This window comes from Falco rusticolus, chromosome 1 (genome assembly GCF_015220075.1).
Source record: "Falco rusticolus isolate bFalRus1 chromosome 1, bFalRus1.pri, whole genome shotgun sequence".
Taxonomy (NCBI): Eukaryota; Metazoa; Chordata; class Aves; order Falconiformes; family Falconidae; genus Falco; species Falco rusticolus.
In genome coordinates, this window is record NC_051187.1 from 16,929,910 (window position 1) to 16,949,916 (window position 20,007).

General features: G+C 39.1%; 1 protein-coding gene across 9 annotated transcripts in view; it reads left to right on the top strand.

Moving 5' to 3' along the window:
- Positions 1 to 20,007, top strand: part of BCAS3 (BCAS3 microtubule associated cell migration factor) — a 370,061-nt gene that overhangs the window by 162,112 nt on the left and 187,942 nt on the right. For all 9 annotated transcript variants that reach the window (XM_037371381.1, XM_037371440.1, XM_037371432.1 and 6 more), the window contains 3 exons: positions 7,958 to 8,058; positions 11,689 to 11,885; positions 13,229 to 13,326. In XM_037371381.1, the coding sequence (XP_037227278.1) occupies positions 7,958 to 8,058; positions 11,689 to 11,885; positions 13,229 to 13,326 (396 nt within the window). The remainder of the gene's footprint in view (positions 1 to 7,957; positions 8,059 to 11,688; positions 11,886 to 13,228; positions 13,327 to 20,007) is intronic.

Below are 20,007 nucleotides of genomic sequence, written 5' to 3' on the forward strand. Positions count from 1 at the left end.
ATTCCAAGCATGCATTTCTCTTACAGAATTGTTACATGTATTTGGGATTTTCTAGCAGTAGTCGCAAACAGTGAAAATGGAATTTTCAGGTTTGCTTCTTACACTTGAAGGCGTAACAGATTGCAAGATGATCTGGATACCTTCCCATTCCAGAAAAGATGTTTCTAATGAAATTGTAGTTCATGGTACATTTTTAAGGGAAAACTATGTTTCCCTAAAACTGTAACCTGCACTTCCTGCTCCCTACAGGAAACAAGATTGAGTGATAAAGGGAAGCAGATTTAATTTCTGACTGAGAATGTGTCTGATTGGGGTAAATCAGGCAGATGCCATTTCATGAAAGAGCTGCATCACGGCGTGTGAGTGGTGGAGCAAATCAAGACACATTCTTCAGCTGTAATTGGTGTTTGTGAAATAATATAGGTGAGGTGGATAAAAATGAACTCTGTAAGGTCTGTTGGATGCTGGCAATGTATGTTAAGTTTTTGATGCATATATACACCTGGGCATGTGCGTGGCTTCATCAGGTTACTGAGTACTTGCCCATCTTAATCCGTATTTTATAAACTAAATGCTGGAAACAGCACTGCATATAGGAATTAAAATACTTTCAGATGTGTACAAACAACAATAATGAACAAGGGCACATGCTGAAATAGTTCTTTACTATTCTTACATGGTCATCTGGAACTTCTTAGAGAGGGGTCCATCAACACGAAGGGGTCAGTTTTCAAAGCAGTGTACAGGGATTTAGCCGCGCGACTCCTATTGACGTTAATGGGAGTCAAACGGGTAAATCCCCACGCACCGCTTTGAAAATTTACTACTAAGCCTCTTGACTTCTCACTACATACTTTGATTGTAACAGTAATCCATGGTTAACATAATTTTCCCGACAATAATGTCAAACATACTTTTGAAGTCAGTGAATTATAGAAATAGTTACCTCTTCCATAATTCTTTAAAGATGGCCATCAGATGGATTTTGCCATAGGTTCATGGAGTTGAAATTATTCTTAAACTTGAGAAAAAGTACGTATGTTACCCTCTGGTACAGAACCCATAGTCTGCTCACAGTCTGAGCATTTGAAATGTTGAACAGCCTTAAGATGCTCCGTACTGTAATACTATGGTCTAGCTCTGCCCAGATTTAGAGTTCATTATACTTGACTGGTTTCCTATGGGAACTTTGAGAATGGAAGCTGGAGTTAAGCACAGTGAATGTATACCAGTCCTGCACTGCAACCAGGAGTAATGGTGAAGCCTGAACACCTAATCAGCACCTTTTAGGGGAAAAAATAATATGCCAGGCTGTGGACTATCAGATCAATGTGAAGTAAGGAGCAAGTAAAGTAGTCATCAAACCTGGGAAAATCTTTGTGAGAATTCATATCCTGATTACAGATTTAGCTATTCCTTTATGATTAAAGTGCTGATACAGAGAATGGATGGTCTATAATGCACCTAATAAACTGTGGGCAATACGTAAATAACGAATGAATAAATCCATAAGTCAAATGGTGGTGTGAAATAACTGTTAGGCTGGCTAAACTCCTGGTTTACAGGGGGTTTTTAGCTTAATTTTATGATGTTTATGCATACAAAAATCCCAGAAAGTCCTAACAGGAAAAAAGAGTGGGGAGAAGTTTGGGGTAAAAGGAGATATTTTAATTTGGATGGCATGCTCCTGCAGAAGTTTACAAGCTGAAAAATGCATTAAAACCAGAACTTTGTTCAGTAACATATAGCCACAAGTAAAAATACATAGAGCATATCACCAAACTACAAACAGTTTATTTTAAACATGAGTGTAAGCATTCTGTCTAAAATGAAAATCTGGACCTTGCTTTATTTCCAAACTTGAGCAGAGTTAGAGCCAGCAGGCATAGAGCTGTGGCTGTAAGAGAAGATTTAGGAACGTGCTGCAAAACTCACTAAGCAGTTGTTGGACTTGAACTACATGGCAAACCTGACCGAGGGATACTGAACCCAACCTCTGACAGAAGTGAGATCACATCTGTGAGATGGAAAAAAGGTGAACCTGTTGAATTTGAAGCGGCTGCGTGTAGACCTAAACCAGAACTGTCACATTCTACTTGTCATGGGTAACATGATGTAACTAATGTGCCAGTAGTTCCAGAAGTAGCATAAAGTAAATCATTCAAATTGTGGAGCTTAATTTTAAGAGAAGTACTCCTAAGCTTGTTGACAAGCATGTGATTACCTCAGCTGTCCAAACTGCCTATGATTATTTTAGGTATAACTTAGGAAGCACAGAAAAAAGCATCAAAATCAGATGTTAGTGTGTGATCTGTATGAAACCAGGGGATATGTAATTTTTATTCTGCGTACCTGTTTGCTGTGGACATCACTAGAGACTGCACGTGGACACAGAATAGACTTCCGACTTAATGAATTAGTTAAGAATACACCATTTCTGGTTTTGCTAGGTTTTAGAATCTTATTTCAAATTCTAAATTTTGTGTATTCAGTTGAAATAGAGGAAAGCTCCCTGGGTGTCTGCAGGCATGTGTACAGCGGACAGCACAGAACAAATAGTCTTTATAGGTCTCCAGTGCCTTTGTTTGCTCTTAATTTGGACAAACATACATCCCTCAGAGAAGAGCACATTGGGAGTTTCATATATAACTCTTAATTAAATTGAATTGTGTAAAGCTTATTTGTATAAATGAGAAAATTAAAACCTTTTGGTTCAAGAAGTACACAAAACTAGGTAAAACTAATGATTTATTGTTCACAAATTAAAACCATAAGGGCACACATTACAATTGAGCTGTAGTGGTTCTTTGTTCCAACACTTCTATGCTGCTGAAAGATGACAATTTGTAATCTTTGAATGAATAAAGATTTGTCTTAGGTCTAGGTATTTATTGTATAATTAGCCCATCTATGAACAAAACCACTGCTTGTTAATTCCAATACTTGTCAAGCATGTGTATTTGTCTAGGTCTTGCTCACGTGTCAGGAATGCCTATGCAAATTATTTGAGGTTGGTATAAATTGTTTGTTTTCTTTATTTGTCACTAAAATTCATGACAAAGTTTCAAAACAATGGGTTTTTTTCTTCATACTTGGTCATTGAACTGTGTGAATCAGGTCCTGGTGTTCCAGAGGAATATCCAGCTCAGCTGTATTTCTGCCTGTGTTTCAGCTTGTGTTGAAACTTTTGTCTCCACAGTCACTTCTGTGCAGTTTTCCTGGCACTAACAGTTATCACACAAGTGACTAAATTTGTGGGGGGAGGGGGAGCGGTATCCCAACCCTTACTTTTAATCTTTATTCAGTGTAGTGGAAAAATTAATCCTGTAACTGCAGAGAAGGCAGTATGTAAACTTCAGAATTTTACCTTAGATTATGAGTAAGCACCTGCACCTTTGATTTTGAAGGTAGAAAGTGAGCTGACAGTTTTCAAGTCATCGAAAGAAGATGAAGAACAACAGTTTTCGTTAAGATTCTGTTTCTCCTTAGTTAAACATGGAGTGATTCAGTGGAGCTAGCCAGGATGGAGGGACAGGAATACATTCCAGACTTAGAGTTGATGCAGATGACTTTTCACTTGAAGGAGGACAGAGATTAAAGTTACTGCTGTTATTTTTGAGCAGCTCAAAGATGATTTTTGCCCCTTGCCAAATATTTATGGCAAAGTTCTGATTTTTGCTGTAGGTAGGTGGTAGCACTCCGGGTTTTAAAAATTGACCTTGAATGCTTGCTTGTGGAGTTTTTTTGCATTTATAACTTTAGATTATCTTTAGAAACTCATGTCATCTTATGCTGCGTAAACAGAAGCTGTAAGTTCTAATTATCACCTTAGATTTTTAATAAACACTCATTTCCTTTGTACTTTTTTGCTCCATGTGTAATCGTACAAATTTCTGCATGCTTGTGTATTTCTAGATGAAACAAACTCAGTTGCATTCTGACACTTGATATATGTTTGTTCCAGATGTTGGTGTAAGAATAGCAAAAATTTAAAAATTGGCATAGCTTGGGCACAAAGTATTGAATTTATTGTTTTAGGAAGGTGCAAAACACCTGCAATTGCCAGTAAAATATCTCTGTGCAACAAGGGCTTGCGTGCTCCTTGTCTGTGTGCACGCCATTTGTGACTCTTCCCCAGTGAAAGACAAATTACAGGAGTGCAAGAAAAAAACGAACCACTACTTGCTGCAAAGCTTTTGAAGAATTTGAATTTTATAATTTGCTGTCCCTGCATTGTAGTGAAATTCTTTGGACATTGAAAAAACTCAGTGTTGTAGTGTAAGAATAGCTTGGCTGGTGTGTAAGAGGCTGCCTTAAATTCCAGTGTGAATTCAGATTTTCACAGAATTAAGCTGGAAGATGAAAGATTACTTTCGAGCTCAAATTCCTGGAAATGTGCCTCCAGGCCTAAATTAATCTCGTCTTGGAACTTGATACCAATGCAAGAGGTGTGTGACCCAGAAATGAAGAAAGCATCGGTTTTGTATTTTTAGGACGTATTTGTTCCTATAACTTCAAGGGCATATTTAACTTGAAGAAAATGACCTTATGTATATCTGTAACAAGCAGTACAGCGATGGCAAATCTCCAGCAAGCGTCACTTGTCTCAGAAGGTCGTATCTCCCAGAATGCTGCATGCTCCCACTGCGGGCAGTGGGAGTAGAGCTCGCTTTGCCTGTGGTAAGGCTGGGACCATCGTTATGGGATCCTGCTATCAAAACCAGACTCTCTTTAAATGCCTGCTTTTGTGATAGGTGTGGTACATAAATGCTGTTTTATTAAATAGCAAAATAAATTACTGAGGTTTGACCTCAGCTAAGGCTTTATCACTGTTGCCCTGCTGGTGAACTCTAAGGCAGAGCTTTTTCATGGAATTTAGCATGTCGTCACTTTTTGGTGGAAAGAGTTAACGCTGCACTCTGAAGCTGCACTGAAACGTGCGTTATTGCAAGAGCTGTGCAAAGCTGTGCTTCCTCAGGAAAAGGCGTACAGCGTAGGACCAAAACCGTTCTTAAATTTGAATTTCTTTCTCACTGTAAAGCCGTCTGGAATCTCCAGTGAAACATGAGTATTACACAAGGGAGAAATACGGTGACAAAGCAGGTTGGATGCTGCTCCCTGGGCTAGAGTTTTTGCAGCGAGTCACTGAATAGCAGCTTCCCTAATCTTGACAGCTCTAGTAGTTACCCTTGGGATAGCGGAAGGGGGGGGAAAGCAGAACAGTCCATAAAGTTCCCATTGGTTCAAAAGCAAAAACATCTGCTAGAGTCATGAACAGTTTGTTAGCGGAGTTCAATAACAGGAAAGCCTGCAGTTGATCAGCTGTGCCCTCAGAACCAGGCATTACTGCAGTCAGTAGAATTTATTGTAGGGGAGCCAGGAGATATGGAGAAGATTAGGGCAACAGCAAAACGTGTCAAAATAATGTTTTTGTTTCATCGGTTTCAAATATAAACTTTACCGGTAAGGAAGAAGCGTGGTCATTATGGTTTCACATTCAGATATTATTTACTGTGAATCGTCAGCTGTTTGTAATCCAGGAAGGTATGTGTATTTTCTTAATACGAGTTTGATATGGGCTAGACAGACACATCCGTAAGTCATTGCATTAGGGCTGTCACGGTTGTAATAGAGCAGATGAATGTAGTTTCTCTATTATCTTGAAAACTGAAGAACACACACTGCTGGAATAACGTCTGTGGTTGCCGGGGTGTGTATGGACACATACATATGTGCAGGCAGAAACTGTATTGATTTCAATGAATATGGCAGATGCGTGGGATCTCACGGGAAAAACTTGACAGGCTGTAAGAATATGTCCCAATGTATATAGTACTTGGAATAATTCTTTAATAAGTTAAGCCCTGAACTGGATTTGGTATATTGCAGGTTTCAGAATAAAGACACTGCGATACAGAGGTGTTAGAAATAGCTCCATAGCTGAGGTTGGGTTCAGATAGCCACTTATACAAACAGGATGAAAATCCCTGTATTTCATATAGTGTATGGATTTATGAAAACCCTGTGCTGTTTATATTATAGAGGCGCCGTTCTGTATTTATGGTTACAATTGTGTCTGCTTTGCCATTATAAACTCCTATTATAAGGGGTTTACAACACGACTGTAAAAATTTGTAGTGGATGGAAACTTGACACATAAAGGTCAACCCTGTAGTAAGATAGTTTTCAAAAATCAATTTTTAAAACCTTGGGTCATTTTTAGATTATGTAAATATAAAAATATTGGTTCTAATTTTAGGATTGTCCGGTATCTTAATGCTACGGCATAAAACTCTCCTGTTTTACCAAAGTAAAAATACCGTTGTTGCATTTACTTCTTTTAATTTGCTTTTGTGGTGTCTGCTTTTCCCTCAGTGTGGGCATGGTTTCTTGGTATTGACTCCAGGCCTCTAACAGGCTCCTTACAGTAAGCAGGTACAAGAAAATGAGCAATTTCACCCATTTTATTGTCTGGTGTGCTTGCTTGCATTTTGCTTTTTGTAAAGTTTTTCAGGGTTCTTGGGTGTGAAGTTTTAGTTAGAGCAACATAATGCTACTGCCATAGAAAGGGAAGTAGCTAGACTGTAAGCTTTGCTAGTGTATTCAAATGACTCAAGAACCCAGCATTGTGAAATATTAATCTTCACAATAATGAGTCTACGATTCTCTCTGTTCTTCACGGTAGCATTTGAACACTGAAGTGTGATTTTTCCCAAAGCTGTATGTAGATGTGGTAGTAGCTTTAAATGTGGGTTTGGATTTACTGCAGTCCACAGAGATGAAAAACTTGCATTTTTCTGTTGTAGTGAGTCTGTATGAAGATGAATGAGAGCAGTGAATATAGAAACAAAACAAACTTAATTTTGTTCCATGAATTGAGGTTATTTAAGCAGTAGAGACTTGGGTATTTAAGTAGTTACAGTAATGTAAGATTTTCATGATGCTTCAAGGAGAAGGTTGTGGATGAGCACTGTGGACAGATCCGATGTTGAGTCAAACCAAGCATTTACCCAGTCTCGGATCTCTGGTACTGACTGGAAGCAGATGCTCCAGCATCTGGGAGTTTGGAGGTTATGAGCTTCTTGGAGGTTGTGTCTGGACCGTCGTGTTTAATAGCCACTGATGAATTTGTCCCTCAGCTTGAACTAATATATCTTTCTGGTTATCCGTGTCACCTGCAGCTGAAAAAAGTGTTTCAAAGCTGTCCAGAATTATTATATAGTATTACTGTAATACAAGACAACACTTGAATACAGAATTTCTGGTGTTCTACAGTTCAGTGAAATAATCTCAGTATTTAGTCTTTGTAGCTAATAAAACATCAACCTCTGCTTTGATACAGATTCTTAATGAAGAGATATATTGTTACTACTATAATGAAAAGGTGATAAGATGATAATGAAGCTCTTCCAATTAAATTACATAAAGTCACATCCTAAAAATCAAGTTGTTCATGAAGCCACCTTTAAATAAACTATGTTAACATCAAAATTTGGTTTGTGAGGTCTTGAAACTAGTCTGGGTTCGAAGTCAGGACATGTCCTGGTGTCCCACGATGGCTTTTGTCAGTGTGCTTTAGCACAGTTCAGATTCTGAAAAGTTTGTAGAAAAGGCTTGCATCGCTGACAGTGGCATTTCTCAGTGTTAAATTTCTTGGGACAGATGGTTGTTGGCTGTATGGGGCTGCCCTGTACATTCATTAAGTACTTAAGGTTAAAAGAAGAGGACCCAATCGGGTTATCGTAGTGGCTGTATGTATACATTCAAGTCAATGAACAGAAACCTTTTTATCACTTTTGATGTCAATATTTGAACTTTTCCTGTGGTCCAACATGTTGTCACAGATTTAGGAAAACAAAATGTATACGTTGCTGTACTGATCACTTAGTGAAAAAGCTTTTTTTCAAAAAAGCATGTAACAGTAAGTCTGAGTTTTCAATTTTCTGGTTTTTTTCAGTGGTCCCACCAGGGAGCCCTGGACCGATCACTCGACATGAGTCATACGACAGCTTAGCATCTGACCACAGTGGGCAAGAGGATGAAGAGTGGCTTTCGCAGGTATGCTTTCTGGGGGTGTCCATTCAGGAGCGAACGAGTAATAGTATCCGCTAGAAGGTAAATTGACAACTTTCCTCAAAATGGAAAGTAAGCTTCCAGTAGGCCATAGGTATTGCCGTGTGTAAAACTGACTTCACATCTCACTTGGTATGAATTTGATGGCTTATACTTTTCATACAAACTATACAAGCTCTATTAAAAACCATATAAAGCCTCCATCATTACTGGCACAAGCCATTCCTGGGAAGTTCAGGATGAAGCAGAAAGTTTCAGTTGGCAGCAGAAAGTTACCTCTCTGCCTTTTTTCTCCTGACATGGTCCTTTCCAGACATGGGATAAAGGAAGTTGGCTTGGCAAAATGATGATGCGTTTTCAGTTGTGACCTGTGATAGACTTACAACATAAAAATGATAGATTAACTGGTTTACTTCCTGTTTTTTTTCTGGTTATCAGTTGCTGCATTTCCTACCGATAATTCCTTTGAGTTATGGCTAGATACAAGTACTGTAGTGCTTTAAAATGTCCGTGCTTGGTGGAATATTTTTTGGTGGAATATTGTTATATGAGGTTAAATCTGTAGTTTTATCCATTCGTGATATGTTTCAGTCAGTGAAGCTTCTCTTTGAGGAGCAGTAGATGCTTGACTATTTGGCACAAAACATAACTTCAGTTTAAGAATGTAGGTCATGAATAATACACTGAAAATTAGTTCCTGTTAGAAATAAAAGGTTGGAGTTAAATAAATACATAAAAATTACAAATGCTGTGGATTTACCAAAGCAATTATGGGGTACCTGATACATGGAATTTATCCTGACAAATTAGGTGGGTTTCCTTTGGTTTAAGAACAGTGGTGATGGTATGTAATTGTGGAATGGTGTGGGTTGCAAGGGACCTTAAAGATCATCTAGTTCCAACTGCCCTGTTGGATTAAATGTGTTGCTGGGATGTGTGGCATAAATATTAAATACTCATGGATGTGATTTGCTTTGCCCACTGCTGAATAAATCATACACAGCATTTACCTAAAATCAAGAGTTTCTACTTCTAAGGTTTCCACCTGTACCGGTCCAGGAGCAGCATTCACTGGGGAATCCATTCATATGAACCCACTTACCTGGTCTAAGTTTTCAGATGTGGCTGCACACTGATAGATCTTATTTGCTTATGCTGCCTCTAATTTGTCAGAGCATAAAGATGGTGAAACTACTCAATCAGTGTAGCTAACAGGACTTTTACCACTGAGCTCACTGGGGCCAAGATTTCACCTGTGGTTTTCCACCTATCCTCTCCAGTACCATTTGGATAGTTTAGCTTGTTTTACCACTCTGGTGACCTTCTGGTACAGTGGGCAACCTCAGGAAAGAGGGTAAGGTAAACCCGTGTTATGGGGATTGCTTTATTAGTAATTCTTGGAAGATATAAGATGTCAAAGGAACTTAAGACCGCTTGAACTTCATCACATCTATCCTTCTAGAGGAGTAAATATATTTATAAGAGAAAAAAAAAAAGAATCCCAAATGATGTCACAGAACAGAGATAATTCAAAGAACGCTTCCAGAATGTTTAATTTTTGCTAAGTGAAAAGAGCAACGATAGCTCTTTTGAGCATGAAGATGCTCGCATTCTCTAAGCAAGCCACTTTAGATTAAGCCTAAAGTGCAAGTATGTTTTTCAAAATTAAAATGTTGTTATCAACAGTAACAGCATGCAGTGAAAAAACACTGCCCTTCACTTCAACTTTTCAATTAGAACAGTGGGTAATGTGTGCTGTCAGTGTGAAGTAGATACAATATGTTTGTCCTGCACACAACAGGAGAGTGAATAGGAACATCTGGCCGTAGCCTCAGTAAAATTGCAAAGGCATCTGTTTACCTCTCGGCTCTGTGACACTGATGGTTTCAAGCTTAAAATATACAGATTACTTTATCTGTGGCCTAATTTACACTGCTACATAAAAGCTACTTGCCTCAGAAATGTCTGCAGTCAATCTGAGTTATGCTAAGATAAATGCAAAGATGGAAATAGTGCTAAATAGGCTGTGCGTTTGCTGTCTTATGTTAGCAGAGAGCTTAGAACATTACCCAGTGTTTAAAATTGCTTCTTAAAGAGTTAAGAATTGCTACTAGTACACACCTATGTCATATATATTCAAAAATATATTTTTGTGAATTTCCTCACGAAATTACAGTTTTGCTGTGGAGCTGATCATTGTTTTAGCAGAAATTGGTAGTAATTTAATAGTCTATTTTTGTCACCTTAGAAGTGTGAGTTTACCAGAGCTTAATATTTTCATTTCGTATTTACCTTTTCTGATCTTTAAAGGCTCCTTTTGATTTTTAAAATTGTGTTACAGAAGACTTACACTTTATTTACCTTTTATTTACAAGGCCAAATTTTCCTGATCATGTGAGTTTCCAGCAATGTTAGCATCTTAAATTTTCATGGTAGATGGCTTATTTAAGAGTTTGCCAGAATTGCTACTCATCAGTATGGTGTGAAAAGAAATTTTAAGAATATTTTGGATGCTTCAATTACTGAAATAACTTATTTTTCAAAAGTTCAGATCTAGACTGTTACTGGAAGTAAATACCTTGAGGAAAATCAGAATATTTGAGATTACAGGTGGTGGGTCTAACAAATAGTGTTCTCTGTGCCTTTTAGAGGTAGGCAGGGAACTGTGAAGCTTCTGTGTCTCTGTGTATATCCATACATAAATATAAATACAGTAAATATCTCATATATACCTATTAAGTTATATGTATGTGGTTGTTTATTGCAAGTAAACACCCGTACCTCTGTTTGAGTTGTTGGAATTTTGGTTAAATCAATATGTGTGTGTGTGTGTGTGTAGCTGCCATTCTAAACTCCACATGTTGCACGTGTGTGTTTATATTCCATCTGCATAGTAAGGAGCGTGACCTGGGCTGCGCAGTGTCTCACATCGCACTTCACCTTGCGCTCTGTTACAAACCTCCTTGCTTTCCAGCAAGATGGTCTCTGCCAGCGGTATGCTCGGATATGCCAACAGTCATTATGAGCTTTGATTTGAAGTACAGTTCACACTGTATACATGTGAAGCAGCCCTGTTTAATGTGTGAACTTTACAAAGCTGTAACAGCTTGTTTTTTAAACACACATCCCTTGACCTGGTCAGGATGGAGGTTATCTGGGGAGGCAGGCTTTCAGGTCCTCTGTCTGCTCCGTGCAGACGCAGACCCAAGGGTGTTCCCCCGTTTGTGACACCACAAGGGTAGCTTTTAGCGTGTGACTCGTAGTGCGTTTCATGATGGCGAGGGAAGGAATGAACAGGCTGGTGTGAAGTGAGAGCCGGGATGCAGGGTCGGTCTTCAGAACAGCTGAAGAACTGGGGTGCAGTGTCCTCAGGCTGGTGGTTCACAGGCTTTCAAGGCTCTGCAAGAAGCTCTTGGCTTTGGCTGGAGCATCCTTTCTCTAGCAAGGACTTCTAAATTTTCCCTTGTTCAGCATTCCTCCCAACTGGTGGAACAAAACACGTTTTTTTTTCCTTGAGAACAGCAGGATTCTGGGGGTTCAGTGTAGAGAAGGAACCATTCATTATATTAAGTTGCACTTTTCCATTGAGCATTTCCCCACATTCCCTTCCCACAGGTCGAAATAGTGACTCACACCGGGCCTCATCGACGCCTGTGGATGGGCCCACAGTTCCAGTTCAAAACGATCCATCCCTCAGGCCAAACTACCGTCATCTCATCCAGTTCCTCAGTGCTGCAGTCGCACGGTCCAAGTGACACCCCACAGCCCCTTCTGGACTTTGATACAGATGATCTTGATCTCAACAGTCTCAGGTAAAAATAAGATCAATTTCCAAGCTGTTTCACATTTGTTGTGTGAATAACTCGCCTCATGCCTAAATGAGGCCATCTGTGTACAACGTGTAATAGCTTTCATCAAGCTTGTCCAGATGAAAGTCTTAGAAGAGCGTGTGACTCAACAGCAGTAACAGTTCATCCAAGCCAGGCAGCTCAGATTCGTTTCTGCTGCCCTTTCTTGTGTAAATGACAGTAAAAGACAGTACAAAGTCTGGTGGCCTTGCTCAGCCTCAGCTTGGCTTTCGCAGTTTCTGCATTGCTTAATGAATTCATTTTCTCAGACATGAGTGGGAGCTTTATGCCATAGATTTAGACGCTGACTGTGAAGTGGTCAGTGTGTTGGAACAGTAAGTGAACTTCTGGAATGTTTTTCCCCTCCCTATTTTGTTTTGGTTTTTTCCATTCCTTTGCTTCCTTCCTTGTAATTCTTTTTTCATGTATTTAATTCATCTGGGTTTGGGCATTGGCTGATTTGGAATAGGGGGCAGAGCGTGGGCCTGGGGAAGGGAAAGGAGAAGAGCGAAGGTAAATGTGGGTTTATATTTACTGATAGCTAGTGATTTTGTTGAAGCGCTTTATGCACCATGTGTTTCTGTGTCCTGTCCGGTAACCCCTCAAGATTTAACGAGTTTCCATGCTTCTGACTCTGCATGTGATTTGAAGTCCAAAGTTCTGTGGTATGGACTTGGATTGCTTGGGACTTTTGTCTGAAATTCTTATGAGTAAAACAAGAGAGGTGGATAAAATGACTAATCCCATTAAAACTGGGCAGATTGTCCTTGGACTGAAAAGACATGGGTTTGAAATGTGTGATTTCTCCTTGCATGTAATTGCTCCCACTTATATCCACCATAAGTAAGGATGTAGCTTTCAAATACATTAATTTTTTTAAACTGTATATATGTATACATATGCAGAAAGAAAGCAGAATTTTTTTAAAAAATAATACAGATATATATTACAAAAGGAATAGACAATTACAAATGTGTCTTTTCTCCTAAACTGACGAAGAAAATGCTGCTGTTCTGGAGGGTGATAGAAGCTTTGTAACCAGTTAGGGTAGGGCGAGCTTTCGCCTTCGAGGCTTGCTGAGAGAGACTTTGGGGATCTTTACTCTGTGTAGACTCTCAATCTGTCTCTGGGTGGATTATCCAGGTTTTGGCTCCACAAAGCAAAGGAATACAAAAGTTTTTCAAAGGTTGCCCGATTTAAAAATAAACAGTTGCTTAATTGGTTCAGGTGATTCAGGTTTGTGCTTTAATTAGAGCCCTTCTGAGCAACGGTTTTGACACAGGTGTTAACTATAACTTACTATTTAGGATTCAGCCAGTTCGTTCAGAACCTGTTAGTATGCCGGGGTCACCACGTCCAGTTTCTGATCGCAGAGGAGTTTCAACAGTGATCGATGCTACTTCAGGTAGAAACATGTTGATTTCGTGTTTTCTTTGATATTCGTGCCATTCAGCAATCTTGTCTTTTTTTGTCTGGTAACATGTTTACTAACCATTACCTTATACTTAAAAGGATATTGTGATTTTCAGCTGCACAATAGGGTAAGTGCTATCTTATACAAATACTTACTGAAAGCTACCTTAATGATGTCTTTTTTTTCCTCTTACCACTCAAATCTGAAGTCACAGCATTGTGGTGAGATATGAACACAATATTTACATTAAGTTTAACATGAGCTATAGAATGCTAAGAACTGCCTGAACTAAAAAGTAGAACGTTTGCAAATACTAACATTGAAATGCTCTTATTAATGAATGCCTAAAGCGTAGAATATTATGGTTCCATCTCATTTATAAAATAGCTTTCATTGAAATGTAATCATAAGTGTAATTGATTTCTGTGAACAGTCAGGACAACAGGATAGTTTAGCTAATGTTTGTGTAATAGGCACATTTTCACTAGTCCGCTCTGAAAGAGTGTGTAAATTTAATATTACAGTGATTATGTTTATCAACATAGTAATATATGACTATGAGGCTTTTTTTTTTTTTCCCCCCTCTTAGTGGTGGGGTATAGTCTGTATAAAGAAACAAGGACAGCAGAGCTTTATATTCTAGTACAGCTGTATAGTGTCTGAAGGGTTCACACAGCAGGATTTTGTCAAATAAAATCTCTCACAAGTAGAATTATTAAACACACAGCATTAGTCAAACAGTCAAGTCAGAGAGGATTTTAATCTTTAGCGATTTGAAAATCCCTGGAGGCTGCTGATTGGATTGAGGTTAAACTGTAAAAAGAGACTGTAACACATACAGAAACTGGTTTCTGAAGGTTGTTTTAAAGGGAGTTAAAAGCTCCTGTTCCAGGCTCTGTTTGCTATTGATATAAATTCAGAGTCCAAGGTACTGCATTGTTTGCCAAATTAATTTATTTGGGTATTACAGGATATTCCTTAGATATGTTTATAACTGAGCTCAATAATAACTACATTTACTTTTGATATTGAGGATTTTCATTTTAAATTCCATTTCCAAATATTTAAAATTTGTTACATTAATTCACCTTGAGTTTAGACAAACATTTGATGCTGGTTGTTTAAAAGGAATTTTATTTGGTTTACTACATGACAAAGTAATTTTTAAAATATTTTTTTTATACAGAAGAAAACATAAAGGCATCAGTTCTGATTATTTTTTTTTTTTTTACTAGTTCATATATGCCTATTACCCCGAAAGCTTACAAGCTTGAATCGTAGGAGTGCTTCTGTCTGTGCATCTGACACTTCAGATCCAGAGTGATTAATGGCATAGCTCTTCCTCACTATCAATGTGGTAATGCCAGCTGATACAGATAGAGAGATCTGGGTTATCAGGATGGGGATGTTTTTTTTTCTCTTGGGTATGAACGGAGCAGTGCCATTACCTATAGCAGGGATATATAACAATTCTGAAATGTAACCATAACGTGTTCTAAAATGGTGTTACTCCATCTACAATAGAAGCAGCAAAACACATAGGGCTGTACCTGTTCTATGCTAAACAGCCTTTCCTGAAGTGTGGATGGGGCCTTAATGTGAAATGGCTCATGTGAATGTGATGAAGCTCTATTGGTAATGCCTTTAACATGTGTGTCCATATTAAAATTGCCAAAGTCAATTGCATACATTGTTATGACACTGAAAATATATTTACTGTACAGCAGTGACTCAGTTTTGTTATAACACCTCATAAGTTTTTTACAAACAATACATGGGTTTTGTTGGGGACATGCTGATAGCAGTACTTTATTTAACTTCACTGCCAGAGAGTTTGAGTGAATTGAGTTTTGATTCAGGGACTTTACCATCTATTTGTGGTTTGCATATTGCCCAATCCCTGTCCTTTCCCATGCAGAAATTCTTGGTCCAGATTTAGGGTAACTATGCCAGATTATGTGTGATGGTATAGGGGTGTGAATTCTGCTGCAGAGTAGAGGAGACACAAGCAAAAAACATACGCTGTCTTTTGAAATCTCTTGCTGTTGTGACGAAGCCCAGCAAAGGGAAGAGGAGTACTTTTACTCGCTTTCGGCTCTTCTCACCTTTAAAGATGTGCAGGAAATGGCATTAATCTCACCTTTGAATCTACAGGTTTTATTTTTGATGGATGACACTGCATTTTTTTGTGTTATAGTCCACTACTGTAAGTATTCTCATTTCCTGCTATTACTAAGGCTTGCCCTAAATGGCTTACATTCTTTATGGAAAACAAATTTATTGGAAGATACATTTTTAGGTTTTAAGGATTTTTAAGTAGGTCATAAATTTTTACTGCCTAAACTGAACCAGGAAGTGATTCTTCAGTTATGACCCATGCATTCAAGTCTGTTGCACTTTATGAAGATGCTTATCTGGCTGTTTGATTGCCTGTTGCTCAGAGATACCACCAGCGTGGCGCCTCCTCTTATCTAACTCCATCGCTTGTTATTTCTATCAAAAGATTTCAAGTACATGTTTATCATCTTCCATTATTCTTCTGCCGTTCTTGATAGCTTCCTTCCTTCTCCCCTGTTGGTGACAACTCTGTTGTTGTGTTCGATGAGAAATTTGTGTAATTATCTTAATCATGATTTTCACATTTCTGCAGAACTATGGTATACAAATTACAATACTCTCTGGCAAGATCATTTGCAAAAACCTTCATTTAAAAAATACAAAATTCTAATACTGTTATGAATAGTGACAATTTGCAATGGCTTTTTCAAGGTGGATGGCTGTATCTGTAAAGATTACTTGGATAAGTTTAAAAAATGCATATTTTAATGTGGTTATCTTGACTTAAAATTCTCCTAAGATACTGTTCTCTGGGTTCTTTTGTGAGGTGGGGTTGTTGGGTTTTAAGTCAGATCTTTAGGGAAAGTTTGCACAAATGTAGTCACCTAAAGCTACTGGACGTTTGTCCCTCAATGCACATATTCTAGGCATGTGCATCATAGCATCATAGAGAGAATATACCCTCAAGGATTAAATGCACTGTAATTCCAGATGCTATTCCAGATTGGCAGTTAGAAATGTTAAAGGGACTACACTGAGTGTAAATCTTTAGAAAGCAGGAAGCCTTTGATGATAATGCAGCAAAATAACCACTGCTGTACGCATAGAAAATGCACACTGTGTGTAGCAAGCGGGTGCATGTGCGTCTCTGTGTCCATCGTTCCCGAAGAAGTGCCGAGGCTGTCGGCTGGGTGTTTTGGGTTCAGCAGAGGTGGGGTACATCTTAGTAAGTCAGGTTCCATGTAAGACTTTATTAGACACTAGAGATGAAGGAGAAACCTTACAAGTGCCCTGTCTGCAGGAGATGCTGCAGCTGAAGGTCACACTCTTTAGACAACCTAAACCATTGGACCCTGAGACAGAAATCTGTAGAGCAACAAAAAATATATTTGTTGCTGAATGACCTGGCAGTGTTTTGGAAGACCACTCTGTGGGCACAGCTTGAAAACTTTCCATTACCTGTACACATTGAATGCTCTTCCTTACTTTGACGTGTTGAGCATTAGATATGAATTTCTGTAGCTGAGGATACCTACAGAATGATGGAGACTAATCTAGAAACTATCACCATAGGCTAGACATGTAATTGAGAATTTCCAGGCACCTTTTTGAATTTTTATACTATAACCTGTGGATGAATGATGCATGTCATATATGTATATACCTGAAAAAAACAGCTATGACCAGATAGAACTCTACTACTACTAATACAGAAATTGAAGGGTATAAGAAGGTTAGGATATCTGTATGGAAAAAACAACTCAGAACTTTCAGAAATAGAAAACCTCTAGAGAAAGGATTTTGCAGCAGTTCCTAATCACAGTAAATTTGATCACAGCTGTATTGAGTCTGTAAGGGCAAGCGTTTCCCTTAAACTGTAACAAATGTGTTGTAGGGCTCAGGTACTCAGGTATGCTCAGTCATAGCTGTTAATTCAATCCTGCTTAGTTTTTTTTTTTTAAAAAAAAAAGTGTGTCCATCTGTGTGCGTGTTTATGAAAAGCCCTGTTTATTCCCTCATACAAAGAGGTTTTTGACACTTGCCCATCAGTGAAATAAAGATTTTGTTGCATTGCTAGCAGAGTGGGAGAACATAGACAAAGAAGTCTGATCTCTGTTTTGCATCAACCTTTTCCTTTCCTGCTCAGGGGAGATCTCCGTTTGTTGCTTAGGACAAATAGAGAAGTTAGAGTGGGAAGGATTTTAATGAATAAAACTAAGTTGTAGAAGAAAAAGATCCTGAGCCATTTTTTCCTCTTTGATTGTGCATGGGGCAGGGGGGAACCCTTATGTTTTTACCTAAAACATGGCATGTGCTGTGCCGCTTAGGGATGCACGCATCATTTTTTAATGAAGATTGTTTATTACTGTTGTATGAAACTGATAATACTGAGCTCTGTTCTGGTTACTTCAATCAATGCCCACTTAAAATCGGCTTGTAATTTAGTACTTCCCTTTCTTTTGTGTGCAACTGGCTGGTCATGGACAGATAGCTTGTTGCCTGCAGAGGGATTAATGAACAGAAGAATTGTACTCAGGTTTTGTGGGGGAGGCAGTTTGCCTCCCCTCCCTCCCTCCCCTATGCCTGTGAAGGATCTTTTATTGTTCTTCACCACACCTGTGAGATAGGGACCATGGGACAAATTCTTACTGTCCAGCAATGCTCTCTCGTGGAATTTAATAAACACTTCTGCTGTCACACCTTAAACCATCTGAGCTCTTTTCTGTTGTATGCACAATCAAATATTTATTCCCAAATGCTGTACACCAGAAAGTGCTGCCTTGGAGTAGCAGAGATCAGTTATTCAGGTAGTAAAGATGTGTGAATGCAGCTGGCAGATGAAGTCACCAACATTATGAATTCCCAGGCTGTCCTTACTGCCACAGGCAATAACTGACAGGGCTGAGCGGTGGCTGGTCTCCTGTTACGGGCACTGGTAGGGCCAGGGAGGCCTGGCGTCACGGATACTTGAGCTGCCGTTCTTGTGCTTGAGTGGAGCCGGGCAGCGCTGGAGGGTCCTTGTTGCAGAGAGATGTAATCAATATGGTCTGGAGTCCTTGACCCGAACCTGTAATTACCTGGATGGTATAAAGGTAGTTTGTTGTTGCAGATAGAGATTGCACTCAGATCCTTTGAGTATAATGCTGAGCTTTGAAGCCAAGGAAGAGATTTGGCCCTTGGTCTATTCTTTGCAGCAACTGAGAGTTTTTAACAATGGCCCTATAACAAGCGGTTCTTAAAGGGCATCACCTGTTTAGTAACAGCAAAACTGCGTACTCAGCGCTGCATACTTGGTACTTCTGCGTTCTGTCAGCTTCAATTTCAACGAGTTTAACTTATGGTTTTTTCCTGGAATAACTTGTGAGCCATTTCTGTTAATATCAGACCCATTTAAAACATGTATTAGGTTACTTATCTGGAAAACATTTTTCCTAGAATAGTGATATCATGTGGGATGTATCAGGTATTTTTGTTTTCTCAGTGCAGTAGCATGTGTTTGCATGTGCTCATCCTCTCTCCATCCTATTTGTCCACATTGACAAATGTGTGTGCGCGCCTGAGCTGCATAATACAAAATTCTGCTACTTAGAACTTTTTCAACTTGATTTATTTCATCTAATTTGAGAAAATGTTTTCTGATGATTTTTGAAGAGAGCCTTAAGACAGAACTGACTTCAACAGGCTCCAAGATGCCAGTGCAGTATACATGATTACATTTAGAAACAGCTATGCCCTATAGACTGTGGAAATACAAAGAGAAATTAAAATGACCTGACACTACTGACTGGGCACTTGCTGCTGGATCAGTGCCTGGCTTGGGAAAAGACTCAGCTGCAGGGATACATGGAGTAGCATTAATGTCTTGAAACACTGGTGGGTGTTTTCTGTAGGCAGGGGAAGTATACTGGAGAGGACAAGCATGGGAACAGTGACTGAAAGGCAGCAGAATCTTTATATAGTCATTTGTTTTTGCCTCCCTGTGATGGTTGTGGGTGTGTTAGTCATTTAGTTCAGGAGATGGGAACTTGTTCTGCGCAGCATGGTGTAGTGATGTGTGGTAGCTGATACTCTGTTAGTGACAGAGGAGACTGTTGTTCGCTATGCCGGTTTGCCTTTGCTTTAGCTGAGGAGGCTCATAGTAATTGAAACAATCGCTTCTAAGGTGGTTGCGCTTTGACACATAGATGAGTATCAGTTTAAAAAAATCGTGCAATGTGCAAGTTAGTTTCATAGATGCAATTGAAAATCAACATTTTTCTAGATGCAGCTACGTTAGGTTGAATTTGACTTCAAACTTCAAGGCGCTTAATTCCCCAAAGGCTGATTATCTTGTTCATCTTGCCAATGTGATTTTTGATAGTTCACAGGGGACTTTGACAAACAAGAAACGCAGCAATTTCCATGCTGATGCTATAGCTACATGAAAGCCTAACTTTGACCTAACCGACATAACCAAATATAGGTAGTGGGGTTTTTCTTTGTACGTGAAGGCGAGCTGCAGCGAGCCCTCCAGGGGCCGTGTTACTGGCCGCTGGTGCAGTCCACTGCTGCTCGAAGACAGTTGTTCTCATGTCACACAACCTGCTTGACGCATGTACCAGTGGTCCATTAATG